Source organism: Scyliorhinus torazame, chromosome 6 (assembly GCF_047496885.1).
Source record: "Scyliorhinus torazame isolate Kashiwa2021f chromosome 6, sScyTor2.1, whole genome shotgun sequence".
In the NCBI taxonomy this organism is placed as follows: domain Eukaryota; kingdom Metazoa; phylum Chordata; class Chondrichthyes; order Carcharhiniformes; family Scyliorhinidae; genus Scyliorhinus; species Scyliorhinus torazame.
This window is the reverse complement of record NC_092712.1, coordinates 304,529,987-304,554,446: the sequence shown is the minus strand read 5'-3', so window position 1 is coordinate 304,554,446 and position 24,460 is coordinate 304,529,987. Positions and strand designations below refer to the sequence as shown.

At 45.9% G+C, this 24,460-nt stretch overlaps 1 protein-coding gene across 3 annotated transcripts in view; it reads left to right on the top strand.

The window, feature by feature from the left end:
* Window positions 1-24,460, top strand: part of topbp1 (DNA topoisomerase II binding protein 1) — a 98,889-nt gene that overhangs the window by 18,266 nt on the left and 56,163 nt on the right. For all 3 annotated transcript variants that reach the window (XR_011947884.1, XM_072509971.1, XM_072509970.1), the window contains 5 exons: window positions 2,317-2,499; window positions 6,235-6,404; window positions 6,695-6,858; window positions 19,031-19,275; window positions 21,942-22,261. Coding sequence is in view for 2 of the 3 variants with exons in the window: in XM_072509971.1 (XP_072366072.1) it covers window positions 2,317-2,499; window positions 6,235-6,404; window positions 6,695-6,858; window positions 19,031-19,275; window positions 21,942-22,261 (1,082 nt within the window). In the remaining variant the exon portion in view is untranslated. The remainder of the gene's footprint in view (window positions 1-2,316; window positions 2,500-6,234; window positions 6,405-6,694; window positions 6,859-19,030; window positions 19,276-21,941; window positions 22,262-24,460) is intronic.

Sequence of the window (24,460 nt, the reverse complement as noted above, 5' to 3'; positions counted from 1 at the left end):
ATGGATACAGAACTGGCTAGGTCATAGAAGGCAGAGGGTAGCAATGGAAGGGTGCTTTTCTGATTGATGGGCTGTGACTAGTGGTGTTCCGCAGGGATCAGTGCTGGGACCGTTGCTGTTCGTAGTATATATCAATGATTTTGAGGAAAATGTAACTGGTCTGATTAGTAAATTTGCGGACAACACAAAGGTTGGTGGAATTGCGGATAGCGTTGAGGACTATCAGAGGATACAGCAGGATTTAGATCGTTTGGAGACTTGGGCGGAGAGATGACAGATGGAGTTTAATCCGGACAAATGTGAAGTAATGCATTTTGGAAGGTCTAATACGAGTAGGGAATATACAGTGAATGGTAGAACCCTCAAGAGTATTGACAGTCAGATAGATCTTGGTGTACAGGTCCACAGGTCACTGAAAGGGGCAACACAGGTGGAGAAGGTGGTCAAGAAGGCATGTGGCATGCTTGCCTTCATTGGCCAGGGCATTGAGTATAAAATTGGCAATTCATGTTGCAGCTGTATAGAACCTTAGTTAGGCCACACTTGGAGTATAGTGTTCAATTCTGGTCGCCACACTACCAGAAGGATGTGGAGGCTTTGGTGAGGGTGCAGAAGAGATTTACCAGGATGTTGCCTGGTATGGAGGGCATTAGCTACGAGGAGAGATTGAATAAACTTGGTTTGTTCTCACTGGAACGAAAAAGGTTGAGGGGCGACCTGATGGAGATCTACAAAATTATATGGGGCATAGACCGTATGGATAGTCAGAGACTTTTTCCCAGGGTAGAGGGGTCAATTACTAGGGGGCATAGGTTTAAGGTGTGAGGAACAAGGTTTAGAGGAGATGTACGAGGCAAGTTTTGTTTTTTTTACACCGAGGTTAGTGGGTGCCTGGAACTCGCTGCTGGAGGAGGTGGTGGAAGCAGGGACGATAGTGACGTTTAAGGGGCATCTTGACAAATACATGAACAGGATGGAATAGAGGGATACAGACCCCGGAAGTGTGGAAGATTTTAGTTTAGACGGGCAGCATGGTCGGCTTAGGGTTGAAGGGCCTATTCCTGTGCTGTACTTTTCATTGTTCTTCTTTGTTCTTTGATTGAACTTGGGTTGGCTGTAAATCATAATGACTATTGATACATTTAATCAGTGGAAATATTGCTTTGGTATTTTATTGCACACAGCTTGCTCCTTATTCCAATTTGCAGGATTAAGGCTGTTTATCCTCAGTCATGCATGACCCCGTATCCAGGGTCCAATGATTTCAGCTTGTGCCATTACTGAACCAAGGAATGAAGCAAACTGCACTTGTTCTTCTCTGCCTGTGTGGCAATTAGGCCAAATTGAAATTGTGGTTTGAACCTCTGCTAGGTTTTAGATAAGATTCTTGACCGTGAATTCCTCAATCGTTTTTGCATCTTTGCCTATATTTTGACAACATTTTCACTAAGAAGAGGGGAGGTCAGATTCCTTTGATAGCATTTTGTCAGATCATTGAAAAAAGGAGCCGGAGGGGCCATTAGGCCCGCTAAGCCTGCTCCGCCATTCAATAAGATCATGGCTGATCTGACTGTGGACGTAACTCCATTTTCCTGCCCATTCTTTCCATGACCCTTTACTCTCTTGTCAATCAAAACTGTGTCTAATTCATCCTTGAATATATTCAATGACCCAGCCTTCGCTGCTCTGTAAGGGAACTCTAAAGGCCGATGACCCTCCGAGAAGAAATTCTCCCTCCTCTGCATCTTAAGTGGGAGACCCCTTGTTCTTAAACTGCGTCCCTAGTTCTAGATTTCCCCATGAGGGAAATATTCTCCCAGCAGCCCCTCAGCAACGTACATGTTTCAGTAAGATCACCTCTCATTCTTCTCAAACTCCATTGTGTGCTCTGCTCAACCTTTTCTCATAAGGCAACCTCTCTTCATCCCAGTAATCAGTTTAGTGAACCTTCTCTGGACTGCCTCCAATGCAAATTTATCTCCCTTTAAGTAAGGAGACCGTTCTAAATCACCTCCATTTAATGCTACCATGTAAAATTTTCCCTGTACTGTAGTTCCAAAATTAATTCTTGGGTTAGCTGATCCCCGCATTAGATTTGTTGCCTATGGACACCTAGTTAACTGAACTGCCTGTTCACTGGTTACCTGTTCAGCAGTTACATATTCAGTTAGTCAGCTAAGCTTACATGGTAGGCAGGAGCATAGGAGACAGAAGGCCATGTAATCAGTGAGTTCTATCATTCTGATATATATCTTCATTATTATTCCACCTAATAATTGCTGTTTTGTTTTTGATATTTATCTGCTGTGTGCATAGGCCAGAAGTATGAATGTGCAAAGAAGTGGAATGTATATTGCGTGTCGATCCAGTGGTTCTTTGACTCTATCAAGCATGGTGCTTGCCAAGATGAAAGCAATTACAAAGTTGAATCTGAAACCAAATCTGCAGAAATGGCTCCAAGCACTTCAACTCCTACAAACATTGGGGATGCACTGACTTGTAAGTGGGACATTGGTGATTCTGATGCCTTTTCTCAAATTTGGTATATGCGAACTACTTTCTTCCTTTCCTTCTTTCCTGCGCCATTTTACTTCTACTGATTTGTAGTGACATGTCTAACCTCTTGTTTCTAAGAGAACTTTCACAGTAAATAGATTCTATCTACAGGAGTTATTAGCGATGGCAGCCCTGCCACAATAATGTATTTTCTCTTGCGACTAAATGTCCCAAGAATGCTTTTTCACCACTACGCAGTAGATTATTATACTGGTGTAAAATAAATCATTTTAGTAGGAAGAGCGAGGAGAGGCCACATAAACTGAAAGGTATAATTCTAACGGAGGTGTAGGAGCAGAGGGACCTGGGGGTATCTGTGCACAAATCACTGATGGCAGCGTGGTAGGTTGAGAAAGCAGTTAGTATAGACAAAAGGATCCTGGGCTTTATTAATAGGGACATGGTGTACACAACCAAGAAATGTATCACAAACCTGTATAAAATACTAGTCCACCTTTGCTTGGGCTTTGCGTCCAATATCTGGGCACCACACTAGGGAGGATGTGAAACCATTAGAGAGAACGCAGAAAAGATTCACAAGAATGGTACCGGAGATGAAGAACCTGAACCACGTGCATCGAATGGAGAAGCTGAGGCTGTTCCCCTTGGGGAATGGAAGATTGAGGAGTTTTGATAGAGATTTTCAAAATCATGAGGGTTCTGCACAGAGCAGATAAGAAAAAGACTTTCCATTGGCGGAGGGGTCAATCACTGGAACCATAGGACATCGATTTAAGGTTATTGTCGTAAGAAGCAACAGTAACGTACTGTTGCTAACTTTTGGTTGGTTCAATTGGCTCTGTTTTATAACCGTTGCTCTCGAGTCGCCAGGTATCTTTATGATACCACCACAAGGTTCAAGTCCAAGTAATGATCAATAACTCAATGCACCGATTAGTAAGATTCAAATCAAAGCACATTTATTATACACCGTAATCGCTACTCATGCACAAATTCTACAGGTCGGGAACAAATGGCCTTTCGTTCGGGTTCTGAGTCTGCGGGATTCGAAGTTGGTACGGATTGGTAGCTAGGAGCGCCTATCTCGTAGCGAGCGTTGACTTAAGACTTACTGGATATCGGCGGCAGTTGAACCGGTCACGGTCAAGGTTGGTTCGCGTTACTGAGTGACCCGGTCAAGAAGAACGATTTGAACTTGGGGGCTTAACTTCATAGTCCCCAGGGGCTTCCCGTCTTTCGGGGTGGACCCTGTACCTGGTTCCAAGTGATTGGACTTCGTTCCAATCGCTTGGTTCGATTTTCTCCAATACTGGAGCGGTTCCCTGATCGATAGACGGTCTTGAGGTGTCCGTTAATCTCTTTTGTGTTGGCTCCTGATGGCGCCGGGGAGTCTGGCTTAGCTTTGTTTGTCCCAAATGTTGCGATTGTTCCCGGGGATAGCTCATCAGTATGTAGGTGGCTGCTACATTATTATGCAGATGGCTGCTTGTATCGATGCTGTCTGGGCTTTTGCAGAGTTTAATACACAGTAACTTGCACCTGCTAGTTTCTGCCTCTGTTGGCTGAATTTCCCTGCAGCCTTTGCTGTTCTCCATTTTACATCGGGAGTTGGCCAACCCAGGTGGCTACAGTACGCATAACTCTGGACAAACTCATCAGGTCTGGCAGCATCTGTGGAGAGAGAAAAGAGTTAAAGTTTCGAGTCCATATGACTCTTCAGATTATATGAGGATAAAGGTTTTTTTTTATGCCATGCCTGGTTAGGATTTGAAATGCTCTGCCTGTGAGTATGATGGAGGCATATTCAATCAGGGCCGTCAAAAGAAAATTTGCAGGGCTATGGGGAAAGCACAGAGAGGAATGAGACTAGTTCCTGGGAGCTGGCAAGGACACAATGGGACGAATGGCCTCCTGTGCCTTAACAGTTCCGATTTAGAAACTGAACCCTGTCTTTGATGACAAGATTTTTTTTAAGCTATAAAACATTCAAGACCCACAACAGCAATAAATTCCTGGAAAATATTCTCACCTGTAGATTGAGCTTCATTCACATCATTAATGGGGAGTGTCATTTTTATATTGGTTACACTTCCTGGCTTGCCTGTATAACTTAAAAGTCTTGTATCAATTGCAAATGAGACATTGCCCAAAACAACGGGAGAGAGGCCTAGGTGGAGAGAAACGTTGAAAGTGTAAGGGGCAGGGGGAAGGAGTAGATTCAGAAAGAGATGAAAGATTCTGCTTTTAGTTTCCTCCACAGTCCATTCCTCAGATGCCACCTCAGCAGTCTGTATTTCTAAAATCGTAAGAAATAGGTGCAGACGGAAGCCATTTGGTCCATTGACCCCTCTCGCTATTCAGTAAGATCATGGCTGATCTGATTGTGGCACTTTCAAATCAGTTGAACTCGACCATGAACATATTCAATGACCCATCCTCTACTGCTCTCTGGGGAAGAGAATTCCACAAACTAACAACCCTCCGAAAAGAACTCCCTCACCTCCGTGGGATCTCTTATTCTGAAACTTGTGCCCCGGGTTCTAGATTTGCTCAGGGAAGGAAACATTCTCTCCGCATCGACCCTGTCAAGCCCCTTCGATATCTTTGTGTTTCGGTGAGATCATCTATCATTCTTCTAAATTTCAACCTATCCTCGTGGGACAAATAACCCCTTCTGCATCCCAGAAATCAGCCCAGTGAACCATCCTGGACCTGCTGATGCAAGTAAATCTGTCCTTATCTGCTGCTTTTGCTAATCAGCTCTGTCCTCTCTAATTGACATTGGTTTCCTGTCCTAATGAATTCCAATTTAACCTTCTCATTTTCAAATTTTGCATTTCCTTGCTGCGCCCTATCTCTGTAATCTCCTCCAGCTTTATGTAATCTATCCTACAAACTTTGGTCCTCTGATTCTGTCCCTTTGGTCATTATCTTTCTGGTCTCCCATTGCACACTTGCTGGCAGAGCCTGCAGCTAACTCAGCTGTAATCCTAGAAGTCCCTCACTAAAACCTTGCCCCCCCTCTCCAATTCTAACCTTCATCTTTAAAAACCTTTTCAAAACCCGACTTTACGACCAAACTATTAGTCACATTTCTAACTGTCCCTCTAATGATGCCATTGCAAAGCAAGTTGGGAAATTTTCTAATGTAAATTCCCCCCATTTACAAGCGAGTTGTGAGAACATTCTTTTTCTAACTTTTGTTAGAGTAATGCTGCAGGAATCAGTTTAATGGTACGTTGTTCATTTTATGATATAACCTCCTACTATAGAACTATACATCATGACTTGCCATCAGCAACACCGCCAGCACTTAAATTGTTTCGATGGGTATTCGTTGGTTGAATTGTTTGAGCATCTATGGGCGTACAGCTGTTTTAACGGAAAAGTTATTTTGCCTCTTGTATTTGAAGAGGGATAGTTGCACACTTAATGCTGCCAGATTTTATCTGGTACTGTTGGAGACAGCTTTGTGATTTTCTGCTGCACTAATGAAATACTGCATCAGTGCTCGCAACGACGCAAACTCCATTACAATAAGATTTCCGACATTGTACAGTTCTTTAGAGTGCGTTGTGTATTTCAAGAATGCACTATTATATAAAAAAGCTCATGTTTTTAAAATTTAGCATCTAATTTAGATGATGAACCAATGCTGAGCATAAACCAAGAATACAAAAGATTTAATTTTACCTTTTCTCTTCCTTCGCTTATTAGCCCGACCTCTATCAGATGTAAGTCATATTTCCAATATTAGCACAAGCTGCATAAATGAATCTGCGTTCTCCTCTGCCATGGTTGCTAAACCGGAACTTCCTGATGACCATCTCGAAGCACTGGATCTCAGTTTTTCTGATGTTCCCGAGGATTTGCTAGATGGATGTAAAGTAAGAAATTGGTTTAGTTTGTCTCTCTCAATATGTCACTAGTTCAAACATTTCTAACACTGTGGATAATTATGTTGATATGAACTAAAGATAAACTTGTAATGTTCCATGTTTGACTTCACGCTTGTTTTTTGAAAAAAATATTTAAATTTTTCTGAGCTATTTTTGCTTGTTCACATTCAATTGCAAAATAAAACATTTTTTGTGAATTCCTAAACTGCTGGACAATTATTGCAAAACGTTGCTGTATTGTTTAAATGTACACCCATACATATCTCTCACTCTCTCAGATCTATTTGACTGGATTTAGTGGCAAGAAGTTGGATAAATTAAGGCGAATGATTAACTTTGGAGGTGGTGTTCGGTTTAATCAAATCTGTGAAGATGTTACTCACTTAATCATGGGAGAAGAGGATAAGGATCTAAAACAATGTTTAAACAAAATATCAAACAGGTATAGTCACTGCATGTTCCTTTTTTATTACACATTTTTATTATTTTTATAGATAACGCAACAAATTTTCAAAACACAAATTGTACAGCGCAGAACAAACATTTCTGCAAGAACTGAGAAAGACAGGATAAATTAAGAACAACGATCCTTAAGAACTAGTGCCTCCATTTATTGGATCAATTAGAAAATGGGGGGTTGTGGGGGGGGGGGAGGATAGACCACATAAACATGATAGGATGACATGTCCAGATGCACATCTTTATGTATAGCGAGATCGTGACTTGCCGTATGGCTCAGGGGAAACCTTCCAGGAGCAGGTCAGACAATGCAGAGCCTATAAATTTGAGATAGGAGTCCCACACTTTACGGAGTGCATCAGACCTGGAACGGAGCACCGATATCAGGAATCCCGGTGGAGACCATAGAGTGAGTGGTCGCACACGGCAGCTCCTGCTCAAAGGCACTGCTTTTGGCACTTTTTGCCCGTTAGCGGGTAGTTTCAGCATAAAAGTGGAGCGAAAGGTGTAGGAGAAGAGGTTATCCCCAGGATTGGCATGTCTACTGGCTAACAGACCCAGCAGAAGATCGGGGAAGGAATTGGAGGAGACATGTGGCACAGCACCAATTTCGAGAATGGTAGGCGGGGAAGAGTAACTGTCTAGGGGGGTGGGAAAGCCTCAAATGGAGCTACTGATGAGCTTCATCGAGGAGGAATTTCATTAGCAGAGGAAGGAGATGCATAGCGATTGGCCGAAGATGACTGAGTGAGCAGTGGCATCTCTGCGAGGGTCGTTGGATTGGGTGGAAGCGTATGGGGCGATAATATGTCAGGTGGAGAAGGTGGTGTGCGTCTTTGGAGGTGGGGATTCTGGGGGAATCTATGCAAGTCGCTGCGGGTGAAGGAGCAGGAGAACAGGTCCCGACGGCAGAACATTGAAGATGCTGGCCAGGTTGGTGGAGGAGAAGGTACTGGACAATGCCCCAGAGATTCTTAAGGCAGAAGCTGTGAGTAGGGGAGCTGCCGCGGGCAGTGATTGTACGGTTGCGCAAGTTCGTCGACGAGGAGAAGATCCTGAGGTGGGCCAGGGCGAAGCGAATGTGGATGGGAGGCTAATCTCGTCCGGATTTACCAGGCCTATGGCGCAGAGCTGGCGAAGAGGCGTGCAGGATTCAACAGAGCCACGGCTGTGTTGTACAGACGGAAGATTCCTTTTGGAGTGTCGTACCTGGCCAGACTTTAGATAACCTTTGACGGCCAAGAGCACTATTTTGAGATGCCAGAGGAGGCGAATGGTTTTATAAGGGACCATAAGTTGGGGGAGAGGTGAAAGGTGGTGTGGGATGGAGGGGCTAAGTCCACAAAGGTTGGATGTTATGGTGGTGTGTGTTGCCGAAGGGGAGCGGGGGTTTTGGGAGTTGTAAGTTTGTGTGGGGAGGGGCCGATAGCTCTCCTCTTTTCCCACTTCCCCAACCTTGTGTTTTGTTTTTGGGAGGAGGTTATTTGTGAATTTTGGTGATTTTTGTCATGTAAGGGGTGTGTGTGACAGGGTCCTTTGGGTGAGATGGTTTTGTTGAAATTCGGAAGAGTTCTGGGGTTGGTTGTGCAGGCTAAGGGACCGGTGGGGGGGGGGGAGGTGCGGGAGGGTGTGCAAGGGGTTCGGGTGGGAGTTCCCACACTAACAAGCAATGCGTGTGGATGGAGGTGAGGTGGGGGAGGAATGCGACGTGGCAGGTTTAGAGGTTGTGAGGGGGGGCTATCTTGGATGGACCTGGTTCAGGGTGGGATTAAGTGAGACAGATCAGAATGGGGATGGTGGCGGACGGTAGAGAGGAATAGATGTGTAAGCCTCTGGTAACAGCCGTGATGTGGAACATCCGGACGCTGAATTGACCACTCCGAGCTCCTGGGTTTTTGCGTACCTGAGGTATTTGAGAGCGGAGGTGATTTTTCTACAGGAGGAGCATCTTCAAGTGAAAGATCAGTTTCGGCTGAGGAAGAAATGGGTGGGGCAAGTATTTCACTCTGGGTTTGATTTGAAGTCGAGGGTGTGGCCATTTTACTGAGCAAGACATCATGGTTTGTGGGGGCCAGGGAAGTGTGAGACCTGGGGGGGGGGGGGGGGGGGGCTATTAGTCGGTGTATATGCGCCTAATTGGGATGATGAAATGAAAATCGCTTATTGTCACAAGTAGGCTTCAAATGAAGTTACTGTGAAAAGCCCCTAGTCGCCACATTCCGGCGCCTGTTCGGGGAGGCTGTTACGGGAATTGAACCGTGCTGCTGGCCTGCCTTGGTCTGCTTTAAAAGCCAACGATTTAGCCCTGTGCTAAACAGCCCCTAGATGCAGGGCTTGTGAAGGGGTTAATGGGAGCGATTCCAGACCTAGATGCACACCAACTGATTATGGGTGGAGATTTTAACTGTAGTGGAGCCAAAGGTGGACAGGTCGAGCCCCAAGTCGATGGGAAGGTCGAGGATGACAAGGAAGCTGGGAGGGTATATGGGGTTGGTAAATCCGTGGAGGTTCAGGATCCGGGAGGGAGGGAGTACTCCTTTATGCACATGTATAAGATGTACTCTAGAATCGATTTTGTGGTGAGTCGGGCAATGCTGATGGGGGTGGTGGGGGCAGAGTATGCAGGAACTGTGATTTCGGACCATGCGCCACATTGGTTGCAGCTTAGGCTTAGTTCAGGGCAGGTGCAGAGGCCGGGGTGAAGTTTGAATTCTGGTCTTTTGGCGGATAAGGCATTTTGTGAAAGGTGGGACTGGCAATTGGGAATGATGTAGACTTCATCAGAACGGGGAGGTGTCGGCAGCCACTTTTTGGGAAGCGTTGAAGGCAGTGGTTCGAGGGGAGATATTTTGTTTAAGGCTCACTGGGATGGAGGGAGGAGAACAGGCGGCTGCTGGACGAGATAGTTGAGGTGGAGAGGTGATACTCTTGGGCGGGGGGCGCGGCACAAAGGATTTGTTGGCGGAGAGGAAGAGATTGCAGGGGCAGTTTGATAGGTTGACGACGGGCAAAGCGGTGGGGCAGCTACAGAGGGTGAGGGGGGTGCAGTATGAGTATGGAGAGAAAGAAGCCTTCGCCTCTGATTGCACGGCGACAAGTTTTGCTGGAGTGATGGTCGGCATCGCCACCAGGGGTAGCGACATGGCTGGTGTCCTGTACGACTTCCTGCGGTTAGAGAAGATAAAGTATGAGTTGAGGGGCTCAGCAGGGGAGTTTGAGAAAATGTGGGGGATGTTTGTGACAGTGTTTGAGGAGCTGTTTGTCGCGGGGGGGGGGGGGGTGAAAAGGGGGGGAAATCTGGACAGACTACAGTTGATTGTTGGGAAGTATGTTTCCCGGGGTGTTTATTTGCTGTAACCTGGTTTGATACATGTTTGTAATAAAATACATTTTTTTAAAAAGAGATGGAGAGAAGGCGAGCTGTATGTTGGCCCACCAGTTGCAGTGGCGGCAGGCAGCGTCTAGGGAAATGTGACGATGCGGGTGGAGTCGGCAAGGACAAATGAGGTGTCCTGGGGATATTACAAGATGTTGTATAAGGCCAAGCTGGCTGGAGAAGAGGGAGGGGATTATGGGACAATTCTTAGACGGGTTGGAGTTCCCAGAGTTGGATAAAGAAAAGTGGCAGGCATTGGTGAAGCCACTGGGGCTGAGGGGGGGGTGATATATAGTATCGGGAATGCAGTCGGAAAAGGCCCTGGGGCTGGAATTTTGTAAACTGTTTGCGACAGTGTTGGCCCCCATCTGTTGGGGATGTTTAGTGAGGCAATGGAGAGTGAGGAGTTGCCAGCGACACTGTCACAGGTGTTGTTTGCACTGATCCCGAAAAAAGGGAAGGAGTTACTGGAGTGTCGTTGTTAAATCCAGATGTGAAAGTACTGGCGAAGGTATTGGTGGGTAGGATAGAGGGGTGTGTGCCAGAGATGGTCTCTGAGGATCAAACCGGTTTTATGAAGGGTAGGCAGCTCTCCAGCAACATAAAGAGGCTGTTAAATGTAGTTATGACTCCATCAGGGGGGCGGGCACCGGAGGTCATTGTATTTACGGATGCGGAGAAGGCCTTTGACCGGGTAGAGTGGAGGTACTTCATCATAGATCACTACAGTACAGAAGGAGGCCATTTTACCCATCGAGTCTGCACCGACCCTCTGAAAGAATACTTCACCCAAGTTCACTCTCCCGCCCTATCCCATTGACCCCTTAATCTAACCTACACATCTTTTTGGACATTAAGGGGCAATTTAGCATGGCTGATCCACCTTGGGGCTGATTTAGCACAGTGGACTAAACAGCTGGCTGGTAATGCAGAACAAGGTCAGCAGCGCGGGTTCAATTCCCGTACCGGCCTCCCCGAACATGCGCAGAATGTGGCAACTCGGGGCTTTTCACAATAACTTAATTGAAGCCTACTTGTGACAATAAGCGATTATTATTATATTATTATTAAACTGCACATCTTTGGACTGTGGGAGGAAACCGAAGCCCCAGAGGAAACCCACACAGTAATGGTGAGAATATGTATACGCCACACAGATAGTGACCCAATACCAGAATGAGCCTGGGTCCCTGGCATTGTGAGGCAACAGTGCTAACCACTATGCTGCCCTTCCTTTGGCTGTTCTTCTATCCTTTTTGTTTTTACAGTGAACTGCATCTGCCATTTATCAGCCTCAGTCCATCCTACTAGTCTGGATGCAATCTGTATTGCAATTAGTCACAGCCTTGTTCGAAATTCTGGGACGATTTGGGCTGGCGTTTGTGATGTTGGTGCGTCTTTTGTACGTATCCCCCGTGGCAAGCGTGTGTACGAATGAGATGAGTTCAGCAGAGTTTGGGTTGCACAGGGGAACAAGGCAGGGTGCCCGCTGTCACCATTGTTATTTGCACTGGCAATTGAACCCTTGGGCGATGGCCCTTCGGGGTCGGCTGAGTGGTGTTGGGGGTTGTGGTGTAAGACGATGTGGCGGGTGAATCAACCACCCCCTGTGTGCGGATGAGCTTGATTCATTTCAAGGTGGTGTATAGGGTACATATGACTCGGGCGAGGATAAGGTTCTTCTAGGGGGTGGCTGACTGTTGTCAAAAGTGTGGGCGGGACCAGCGAATCATGCTCACATATTCTGGGGCTGAGAAGCTGGCGAGGTATTGGGAGGTGGTATTTGGGACACTATCCAAGATAGTGAGGGTGCAGAACAGTCCGGGCGGACCCTTTGGTGGTGATCCTTAGGGTAACGGAAGTGCCGAAGCTTCTGGAGGGAAAGGGGCCCGATGTCGTGGTCTTCACCCCTCTGATTGCTCGGCGAAGGATCCTGTTAAATTGGAGATTTGATATGTGAATGGCAGCTTGGCTGATGGTTCTGTCCGAATTTCTCTGGCTGGGGAAGATTAAATTCGAGTTGAGGAGGGCTTCGAGGTGCAGTGGAGGCTGTTCACGACAGTATTTGTGGAGTTTTTTTGGTGGGGAGGGAATAAAAGGGAAAAATTATACTAAGCTGTGGACTGAGTTGATGGACTTTGTACTTTGTTGTTACACATGTTTGGAATAAAATACCTTTTGAAATGTCAGGAATTCCATAAGGATATACCTTTATGCCAATTTTGAATCAAAGGATCACTGACCCAGGAGCAGATATTTTCCGAGCTGCAAAATATTATACAGCATTTTTCATTCACATCAATAATTCTCCTATCTGGAAAGATCCAGAATTGGGAACAAGGGATCAAATACGTCCTTGCCAAAGATCCTGTCAAACACCTTAAACTCACCAAACCAAAAGGATCGAATCTTGAAACAGGTCCATACACATATAATCACCCTCAACTACCAGGCACATTACGCACATCAGGGATATAGCAGGAACAAACTCAGTGCGATATACATGCATTGCAGTATCTTCATCCGAGTCTCTTTCTGGTGGCACAGTAGCACAGTGGTTAGCACTGTTGCTTCACAGCGCCGGGTCCCAGGTTCGATTCCCAGCTTGGGTCACTGTCTGTGCAGAGTCTGCACGTTCTCCCTGTGTCTCTGTGGGTTTCCTCCGGGTGCTCCGGTTTCCTCCCACAAGTCCCGAAAGATGTGCTGTTAAGTAATGTGGACATTCCGAATTCTCCCTCCGTGTACCCGAACAGGCGTGGGGATGTGGCGACTAGGGGCTTTTCACTGTAACTTCATTGCAGTGTAAGCCTACTTGTGACAATAAAGATTATTATTAATTAGATTGTATATAGAAATTTAATTGGCATGATCCCATATACTGCCCCATGTCTCCTCATCAATATTAGTTGCCAAGTCTCTTTTCCCAAGACAGCAAGGTACCCAATGTACTAACACAGGATCAAGAACACATGGTATCATAAAACTTGCTAATTAACTGTTTAAGCTCTGCAGCAATCAGGATTTTGTTTCTACCAGGGGAATAGAAGAGTCAAGACGCAAAGTTGTCTTGTTAAGGATGAAGTCTCCAAATTGTAGGTACTTTTTAAAAAAAAAAAAAAAATGTTTTTAAGGTGTGTCTTGGAATGTGAAATTATTGGCATTGCTGCTCAAAGGATGAGAAGGAGGCATCACCGAACATATCACTCAGCTTACAAATGCCTCTAACTCTCCAAATATCAAATCCGTGGTCCATAAGTCCTGGTAGGAAGTCTGGGCTGCCCTGGATGGGGAAGAAAGCGGAAGTCAGTTTAGATCCCCCGCCTAACTAACAGACCATCCTCCACACTCTTAAAAGTATTAATAATAGGATTTTCGCACCTAGCTGAACCCGACCTAAAGCTGCCATAAAATAACAATCCTGCCCATCTACCATACAACAGGGAGGACCAACGAGTCAGATCTCACCTGATTGACAAAATCAACTGAGAGAAATTATACCCATATAGTTGTTTGAAAAAGGGAATAGTTACAACACCCAGAGAAGTAAACCCTGACGGAGACCACCTTAAAGGGAAATTAGCCAGGGGAGTTGGTCTACCTCTCAACCCTCCCACTGGCATAGACTCAGACTAAGTAACGTTAATCTTGACACCGGAGAAGGTACTAAATCTATCAACCACGTTGATAATAGTGGGAACTGAAATGTCCGGCTTTGGCAGAAAGAGTAGAGCAGCACATCATCAGCGTAAAGTGTGATCTTGTACTGCTTCTCTCTTCTCTTCCTCCTCTCTCTCTCTCTCCTCCCCCCCCCCCCCCCCCCCCCCCCCCCACACACACACAGTGCAGCCCAAATATCAATGGGCCTTACTTAATAGCCTCTGCTAGAGGCTCTATGGCCAATGCAAACAACATGGGGACTATGTGGCAGCCCTGCCTAATCGTCCCTCTCTGAAGGCCAAAGTTCTGAGGTTTATAACCATTCGCCACCAACGGCCCAGGATATAACACCTAAATTCACTTGACATATTCCTCACTCCAAATCTCTGGAACGTATAAACCAAAAAATTCCACTCCATTCTGTCGGGGCAGCACGGTAGCATTGTGGATAGCACAATTGCTTCACAGCTCCAGGGTCCCAGGTTCGATTCCGCTTTGGGTCACTGTCTGTGCGGAGTCTGCACATCTTCCCCGTGTGTGCGTGGGTTTCCTCCGGGTCCTCCGGTTTCCTCCCACAGTCCAAAGATATGCAGGTTGGGTGGATTGGCCATGATAAATTGCCCTTAGTGTCCAAAATTGCCCTTAGTGTTGGGTGGAGTTACTGGGTTATGGGGATAGGGTGGAGGTGTTGACCTTGGGTAGGGTGCTCTTTCCAAGAGCCGGTGCAGCCTCGATGGGCTGAATGGCCTCCTTCTGCACTGTAAATTCTATGATAATCTGTAAATTCTATGAAAAGCTTTTTCTATCGAGGAAAATCACTAACACATCCAATGCTTGTTTTTGGAACACTTGGATCACATTCAGTAACTTCCCAACATTGGTTTCATAAAGGTTCGGTTTTCTAGCAGTCTGGTCTCCCCGAATGATCAACTGCAGGATTGCCTCCAACTGTCGAACCAACACTTCAAACAACTTCAAATCAACATTCAGAAATTGGCCTGTAAGAGGCACACTCCGAGGGTCTTGCCTGCCTTTAAAATCAGGGAAATATTTGAATCCTGGAGCGTCTGTGGTAACAGACCTGCCTCAAATGAATGATAATACATACCACTTAATGGACCTATTAACAGGTCCTCAAATTCGTTATAAAACTCTCACCCAAAACCATCCAGCCCAGAGGCCTTGCCCTGTTGGAGCTCCTTCATGGCCACAGATACACCTCTTTCAGAGATAGGGACATGAAGGACCAATTGTTGATCCTCCAAACCTCGAGGGAAGAGAATAAGCTCTCCAGACTGGCCCGACTTGTACAGTTCAGCATAAAAATGAAGTCAAGGATTTACTCAGCTTGTTCCCGAACTCATACAATTTTTGCTTCTCAAACTTAAGACTCCACTCAGTCTGCTGGATCAGTAGCGAATCCAGAGCCGCCTGAGCTGCTCAACAATGCCGATTAGGATGCCTCCCATATTCTCCCTCTTCTTCGGCCAATCTAGCTCCAAATGGTGCTGGCTTTCCAGCATTCTACACCTTTTGTTAACTGTAAGAAATAACTAGGTCCCTAGCAATAAGCCTTGTAGGCCTCCTACAGACTTATGGGGATAGCATCAAAAAGGGAATTGACTGAATTAAAATGCTCAAACTCTTTCTTTAAAATATGTAGTAACGGATTTATCCCTAAGCAGAGACTCATCGAAACGCCATGACCTAGATCGAGGAGGCAACTCCTCGAGTGAAAACTCAAGGACGTTGGGAGCATTGTCAGAGTTCACGGTGCTTTCTCTAGAACCAGAGGATACCAAATGTAGGCACAAAGAAATAGTCAGTTCTAGTATGACAGGGATTCAAATGATAATTAGTCTCCGCTCACAACCAGTTACTCCCCTGCTGCAGTCGAAAATGAGGCACAAAGACATGCCACAACCCGTTCCCCCTTAAAGTTCTCCTTGTTATCCAAATGAGTCTCCTGTAACAAGGCTATGTCAATTTTTTCCTCCTTAAGAAAAGAAAGGACCTTTTTCCTTTTGATATGATGAATTCTCCGTACATTCCAGGAACATAGTTTAAAATTAGCTACTGCCATTGCTCAGCCTACCTGAAGAAAAATAGGATAGGATTTTCACGCTACATTTGGGCCTGCATCTAAACGCACCCACCTACCTCAAGTTACATCAGAGGCCATAACGCCCGTACAACATTCTTTTCTCGGATAATAGACTTGGCTGTACCATTCCAGGATCCAGTCAACATCTTAACCCCAACACAAAAACACACAAAAATCCCGACCACATTAGTTCGAAGGGGACATTTCTCAACACCAGTGAAGACCCGTATGGCTAACACTGTAGGTATGCTATCATTACCATCAGGAGACATCTCGACAGAGAGGAGAAGAGAAAAGCCAACAAGGGAATGGGAGCCAGATGTCCTTCCCATATTTTGGACCCCACCCATGAAGACCTAAACCTTCCACCCACCTCTCTGCATGACTCCACTCAATTCTACCATGATTAAAGAGAAGATATCAAACAGCCAGTATTACCATCATAAAGAAAAGGATAAAAAGACAGAACAGTGGATAATTGGCATGGGGCACAGCTACAACAAATAAATGTCGCTGAGGTTCTCAAGGATAAGACATTCAGTGTGGTACTCAAATTTTAACACCTCCCAATAATAAATATATATGACTATATAAAATCTGACGAAAAAAATGTAACAGGGAGAAAGTTCAAACTTCAACGTGCAGCAGATTGTCAGTCCAAGTCCTCTCCTATAGACTTTACAGGCACTAGCCAGATTGTCGAAAGACTTAATGGAGTCGTCAGATAACGCCTTCAAGGTCACAGGACATAATTCATTCCAGCTGCCTTGAGCTGTTTCCAAACTTAAAGCCTCGATGCTTCAGCTGTGTTGCAGCCTTGAAGTCATGGAAAAAGGAGGTCCTTGCCCCTCCTGGAGCCAGGTCCCACCACGCCTCACCGCCTCTAGAACCTTCTGCCGATCTTTAAAGTTAAGAACGTGATTGATAATGGGCTGGGGTGTTGATTGTCCCTGGGCCTCAAAGACCGGATAAGGTGCGCCCTTTCCAACTGAAAATGCCCAACCTTCACATCTAGCTTAAGGAAACATGGTAGCCAGTTCTCAAAAAGACTTAACAGGAGTCTTACCCTCCACTCTGTCTGGCAGACCGACGACCCGGACATTCTTCCTGCAGCTCCGGTTCTCCAAATCTTGCAGGATTTCTGACACAGCACCAGTTGGTTTTCCCAGGACTGAATGCGAGCTTCAGCCAAGGAAGCAAAATAAAATGTTTTTAATTTATAAATTTAGAGTACCCAATTATTTTTTTTCCCATTAAGGGACAATTTAGCATGGCCAATCCACCTACCCTGCACATCTTTAGATTGTGGGGGTGAGACCCACGCAAACATGGGGAGAATGTGTAAGCTCCACACGGACTGTGACCCGGGGCCGGGATCGAACCCGGGTCCTCAGCGCCGTGATGCAGCAGTGCTAACCACTGCGCCACCGTGCCGCCCAAGGAAGAAACATTTTAGAAGTTTAGGATTCTTTCCTTTGTTTGACTGAGCCTTTTATTAGTATTTTGTAGCTCGGTCTCATGAGCACTTAGATTCTTTGTGAACAAGCTGAGTTTGGTGTTGAGCACTCTGATATTTTTAATGTTTGCAGTGCCTCAGAAAGTGGCAGGTCAAGAGCCTGCTCGAGGATCAAGTCGCTATATTGAGAAGGCGGCTCCACCTCCCCCACAGCACACGCCGCGAACACACACCCCTGTTGCATCCGGCTGTTCCCCTTTAGCACCGGATTTCTTGGGATTCCTCAGAATCTTTTCTCCAGCACTCATCCAAAAATCTTCTCTGGACATATTGCATACCAATGGATTAGACAAGTATATGTCACGCGAACACGATAAAAGATGGATTATAAAAAGATTAGCGCCAAAGCCTGTGGGAAAGCTGTTATTCCCACGCTCAGATCACATGGCCGCCCGTCACTGCATACTCCACAGGGAATGAAATAGTTAATTAATACTCTCATGTCCTTTGGCAATGAGTGGGTACAATTTGTGATATCTATCTCTCCTACTTTTGTTGATTTGTTTTACTTTTGTGCTCCTGCTTCACCCCCTTTACCTCTTTTGGTTATGATTCTTTCCTTTCCACTTTTGCTTCCTTCTCTATGATCTGTTACACTTACATTTTTTTCTATCACTATCTTATTTTTTTGTTCCCTTTCCCTGCACCCCTTTCTTCCCCTCTTTTTAACATTCTCTTCTGTACTTTACAGTAAGGGTGGCTGGTCATGGATCAGAGGACGTAGGGACCATAGGTTGACCTGTGGATTGGGCATCATGTGCGTGACAAGAGGTACCTAGTAATGGATGCCAGTTGACCTTTGGGCAGGCAGGTGTAATACCAACTACTATTTGAGATGTACATTTGGAACTATTCACTGGTTGAGGCAGGTGAAGTTGCCTGGATGGTGCCTTCGATTAGGCCAGCAATGTAATGCTGTGAACATGGCAAAGGGTACCCAGGTTGGAGTAGAGAGCAATCACAATGCTGGCTCGGCGAAATAGTTACATCACTGAGGGTTTGGTGCTTTGGATAGGGAATGGTGAGGGTAATTCACAAACCTGAGAGAAGAGAAGATGCAATATGTAGGGGACAGAGCAGCTCTGAGAGATGCAGGAACTCTGGTCCGGAGTAGCACAAAAATGGATAAGTTACTTCAGTAGCTGTAGCATTAAAACCAAGAAGCAAAATCACACAGACCGAGCAAGGTGCTGATTTGTGGTCCACAACTCGATTTAAGGCTCATAGACTACCTCTTAGCCTCTTCAATTCCCCTGCACCAGAAACTTATGATATTCTGGGCCCTGAAGTTCTACTTCTGCCTTTTGTTTCTTCTCTCCTCCCCATTGCTTCTGCTCACTCGCTCTCTTTCTCAGTCTATCGCATGTTCAAATTTGTTCGCTTGTATGCTCTCTATACAAAAGAATGATTATAAATAATTTTTTTAAAAGACATTTTGAAGTTTATTAATGATCACTGCTACTTTTCAAATGACTAATTTACTGGATTAATATTTGCATTAGGTCATATGTGGTTACAGCAAAATGGTTGGCGGACTGCTTTTTCAAGAAGTGCCTTCTTCCTGCGGAGCAGTATTTCCATCCAAGTTATCAACCTGATGTTGCAATACCAGAACGTTCCAGCGACCAAACTAATTTGACTTTAAATGGCAGTAAGACACTAAGAAACGCCTCAGCCAGCCCGGGCAGACAACAGCAAGCAGACGATGATCTTCTGTTGCAGTACCTGGAGAGCGACAAAACTGTAGGTTAGAGATGAATCTTTATTTTTTTCAGATGGCATTTCAAGTCATGTTACAATGAGTTGTCATTCACTTTCCTTCGCTGGGTAGGGCTTCTTACTCCGGAGGTCTTGATCCTGTGGAAGGTGTGTCGATGGTCTGTTAATTGCCCGAGTGGGCTCATAATTTGACAAGCCTGCCCTAAAGGTGACGATGCGGATTTCTCGCCGGCTCCCCAGCTGGCAGCCGAGACCCATGTCACTGCCATAAAACTCCCCCTCTGACGTATCTGAGGTTGATGCATCAGATGATACTAACCCACATGAAATTCCTTTCTTATGCTCGTCAAGAGAACCGTGCACCCACTGAATGGCAGCCTGCTGTTCCCCAGCCTCAAACACCTTTCCACGTACTTCACACTGCTTATTTAACGTTGATCATTGTCGGAGCCTTTTTGAACTCGAAAACCTTTTTCTGTTCGGTCTTGTTGATTGTTTACAGTTGAAATGGTTAATGTTGGCTGACTCCCAGCTGCTGATGCCAGCAGTTTGAGGTCATGTTTTTTGATTGTGAAGCCTTGAATTAACATGTGCTGATCGATAGCTCCGAGATGTCCAACTTCCGTAGCACTTCCAAGTGTAACAAGGTCCTTGTGCTGTCTGAGAGATGAGCAAAATGTAATCCTACGGCTGACCACCACTTGCCAAACTTGTCTGGTTCTTTGCACTTACCAGTATTGTCATCTCTGGATTTATCATTGAAAATCCAGCAGAAGAGAAGGTGCCAGCATTAAACAACTTGTCCCTTCTCAGTTATCACCAAGTCTGCACCGACAGTTTGAAAGACGACCCTACACCAATCCAATCCCTGCCCTATCCCTGTAACCCCACCTAACCTTTGGACTCTTAGGGGCAATTTATCATGGCCAATCCACCTAACCTGCACATCTTTGGACTGTGGGAGGGAACCGGAGCACCCGGAGGAAACCCACGCAGACATGGGGAGAAAGTGCAAACTCCACACAGTCACCCAAGGTTAGAATTGAACCAGGGTGTCTGGCGCTGTGAGGCAGCCGTGTGAGCCACCTTGCCACCCCTGCTACTATTTATGGCATGTTAAAGCATTATGCTACCACCGTGCACTTTCCCCCCTTTTTTTCTCTGCTTTCAGCGGCACTCTCTGTGGTAATATTGTTTGTTCTATCACCATCCCCCTTTCTCTCCTTTCCCTATCATCACCCTGTGGCAACACGGCAGAGGTCATGCTTGTCCATTTTGCCTGTACCTACGCCACTATCTACACTCCTGTGTAAAGCAGCAATTGATATGTACCCACAATTCAGTATAATATTTCTGATGATCGTTTGTGAAACCAAATGCAGACTAGTTGACTGCTCTGCCAAGCATCTCCATTCAGGCTGCAAGTGTGACCCTTGCCTTATTGTGGCTCACCTACTCCACTATTAGTCCCCACTTTTGGCCTTTCTGTTTTACCTTTCTGTGTTTAGCTGGACCTGTGTAATGGGATCTTAGCTGTCAGAAAGGGAATGGGTGACAGGGTGGGTATTGACCCTTTTTCTGAATATGGCAAAATTACTGCACCTTCATCGTTGTTTGTCTTCCACCTTGCTTTTACCTTGTATGCTATCTCCACATTTTATTTTTCTAACATTTTGTTTAGTAAATTGAATTTCTTGCATTTTTCTCCGCCTATTGGGGCTCGGGGGTATTGACATAAACGTGACCGTGACAGAGGTCACCAGGTCAATATTTGACGTGATGCTGTAGCTTCACAAATGAAGCGCTATTGCCCGAACGATACCATCAAGTGCTCTGGCAGTATAGCAATGCTCTAAGTGAGCTTTAGTTACAATTTGGATTGTTCTTCTGTAACCATGGGCGCGATTCTCCATTCCCACGCTGGTTGGGAGAATCGCCTGGGCCACCAAAATTTCCGGGGACGCTGGTCCGATGCCCTCCCGCGATTCTCCCAAGCGGCGGGAACGGCCCGGTCGAGTTTCACGGGCCGCAGGCTGGAGAATCACCGGAGACACCCAAAATGGCGATTCTCTGGCACCCCCGCGATTCTGAGGCCCGGATGGGCCGAGCGGCCAGGCCAAAACGGCGGGTTCCCCCCGGCGCCGTCCACACCTGGTCGCTGCAGTCGTGGGCGGTGCGTGAACACTGGGGGGGGGGGCGGCCTGTGGGGGGGCGAGAGGGGAACCTGCACCGGGCTTCACCTGGAATGTGGGGTGGCCCGCGATCGGTGCCCACCGATCGTCGGGCCGTCCTCTCTGAAGGAGGACCTCCTTCCTTCCGCGGCCCCGCAACATCCGTCCCCCATCTTCTTGCGGGGCGGATTTAGAGAGGACGACAACCACGCATGCGCGGATGATGTCCGTTATGTGTCGCCGGCCGCGTCATCTATGCGGCGCCTCTTTTACGCGGGCGGCAAGGCCTGGCGCGTGTAGATGACGCGGCCCCGATCCTGGCCCATTGTCAGGGCCTGAATCGGTCGGGACCGGGGCCGTTCCGCGCTGTCGTGAACCTCGACGGCACGGCCACTTCGGCGTGGGAGTGGAGAATCCCGCCCCTTAAGTTTGATTGTTGAAACTTTCTGCTCTCCCATTTTTTTTCCTTTCCTTGTCTGTCAATGAAGCTAAATGTTAATCAAATGTGTTTCTGTTCATATAGTTGCACCTGAAAATCATGAACAAACAGAAAGTAACTTCAACGACACTCTCCATAAAGCCATGCTTGAAAAAGATCAACCCGCAAACACCTCCACCTACCAAACAGAATCGTGCGTTGAGGAGGGAATGTTTTGGGAAAAGCAGTTTCTCATATTTGGCTTCATGAACGAAGACGAAACCTATATGGCTGAATTAATTCGGGGTAATGGTGGGAAGGTGCTTCGGCCCCACAGTCGGGCTGTTGCAGACTATGCCATTGTGCCCCTATTGGGGACCGATGTGGACGCAACTGTAGCAGAAGTGGTTACAAACACGTGGCTGGTAAGTGAAGTCATGACCAGCGGCGTTTTGGGACTTCATACCAATCATGTAACACTGCCAGCTGCTTTTTCAAACAAATTAAGGTTAGGAGACAAAGTGAACAGAACATCTGCAAAATATTGCTTGGAGCAGATCAAGTTTCTCATTTAAAGCATGTGAAGTAGTTCAGAACTAAGCTAGTGATGGGAACCGCTTACCTACAACCTCGAGCTGCAGTCCGCATAATGCATTTATTCCATAATCGAGAGAATAGCTTCGGTTAGGCCCAGACCCAACACCACCGCAGCCTTGTACCAGTTACTACCGATAGCAGTTAGAACTGTGGAATTCTCTACCAAAGAAGGCTGTGGAGGCCAAATCACTGGATATATTTAAGAAGGAAATAGATCGATCCCTAGGCTCTCAAGGAGTCGCGGAGAGTGCGGGAATATGGTGTTGAGATAGGTGATGAGCCATTGTCATATTGAATGGAGGAGCAGGCTCGAAGGGCCGAATGGCCTACTCCTATTTATTAAGATTCTGCAGCATGGAAATAAACCATTCAGTCAGCCCGCTTGTGTTAGTGCTTGCCCTACACGGGGACAAATATTCTTTCCCATATCCCATCATCCATCCCCTTTTCCTTCATACACGTTATAAAATCTAAGTTTGAACACTGACAGTTTCTACCTCCGCCTTCGGCGTGACTTCCACAACCTCACAGCTCTGTTTCTGGGGGGGGGGGGGGAATTCTCTTTTGCTAAATCTGATATTGAGTTTTGTTCTAGAGCTTTCAACTGTGGGGAAACGGCCCGCTTGTATCTAACCTGGCCGTTGATAATTTTAATTTATTTTTGTTTATTCAAGAGATCTGTGCATCGCTGGCTAGGCCAGCATTTATTGCCCACTCTAATTACCCTCGAGAGGGTGGGTGGTGAGCTGCCTCCTTGAACTGAAATTCATGTGGGGCAGAAACACCCACCGTGCTGTTAGAAAGGGAGTTTCAGGATTTTGACCCAGCGACAGTGAAGGAATCTTAGTCCATAATCTGTGTTGTTGAAATGAAGAAAAGCCTTGATATGTTAAGTCTTTCATGTACTTGTAATTCCACACTCTTGGCAGCATCCTAGCAATGTGTTGTACCCTCTCTAAACCCTTACCTCAGTATGCCTCCTACAGAGTGGGGCACAAGGTGCTGAGATTTGATTAAGCCTATGTATAGGCTCATAATTATCTCTTGACTTTTACATTCTATACCTGTAGCACCCTAAGCTTCCCTACCAACTGCATTTTGAATAGTTCCAATTTATTTACCTTGTCTACTCTGCCTGAAAGATTCTGTCAAACATTTATAATCAAATTAAGAAGTTCTTCATGATAAAGCATGTGATTAAAATTTACTTGTCACTAAATTTTAGGAATCATTAGTGGTGCTTTCTTTCCTGGTTTGCTTAGATAAATCAAATGCAGATTATTTCAGTTTGTTCAAACGCTATTTTGATGTGAATCCTGCCAAATCAAATGTTAACTATCCAACTCATAAAGGCTTTGAATAGGTTGTGTTGTTTCACTTCCGACACCTTGTGTTGCACAAGGCATACTTTTATTTGTTCCCACAGCTAATTCTTCCTGGAACAGGTCACCAGCCTGTCGCCATCTGTGCACTCTAGTCATAATTATAAATTGATGGTTCATTGATGATTTTATACTTTTAAAATCTAAATCTGTCTTTAAATGTTTTATTTCTTTGGGAATGACTGCTGTCCAAATGTTTGCGAGTTCTCTAGGTACTTTAATCTGTCTTGATATTATTTGATTATTGTCTCTTTTTTAAAGGACAGCACCATGGCGCCGTGGTTAGCACTGCTGTCTCACGGCGCCAGGGTCCCAGGTTCAATTCCTGCTTTGGGTCACTGACTATGTGGAGTTTGTGTGTTCTCCCTGTGTCTGTGTGGGTTTCCTCCAGGTGCTCCAGTTTCCCCTCAGTCCAAAGATGCGCAGGTTAGGTGGATTGACCATGATAAATTATCCCTTTGTATTCAGAAGGTTAGGTGGGATTATTGGTTTATTAGGGTGCGTTGTGGGCCTAGGTGGGGTGTTCAATGAGAGGGTCGGTGCAGACCCGATGGGCCGAATGGTCTCCTGCACTGTAGTGATTATATGATTCTAATTAAAGGAATGTTCTGCTGCTGCTCCAATCATTCTGTTGTTTTCTTTCAG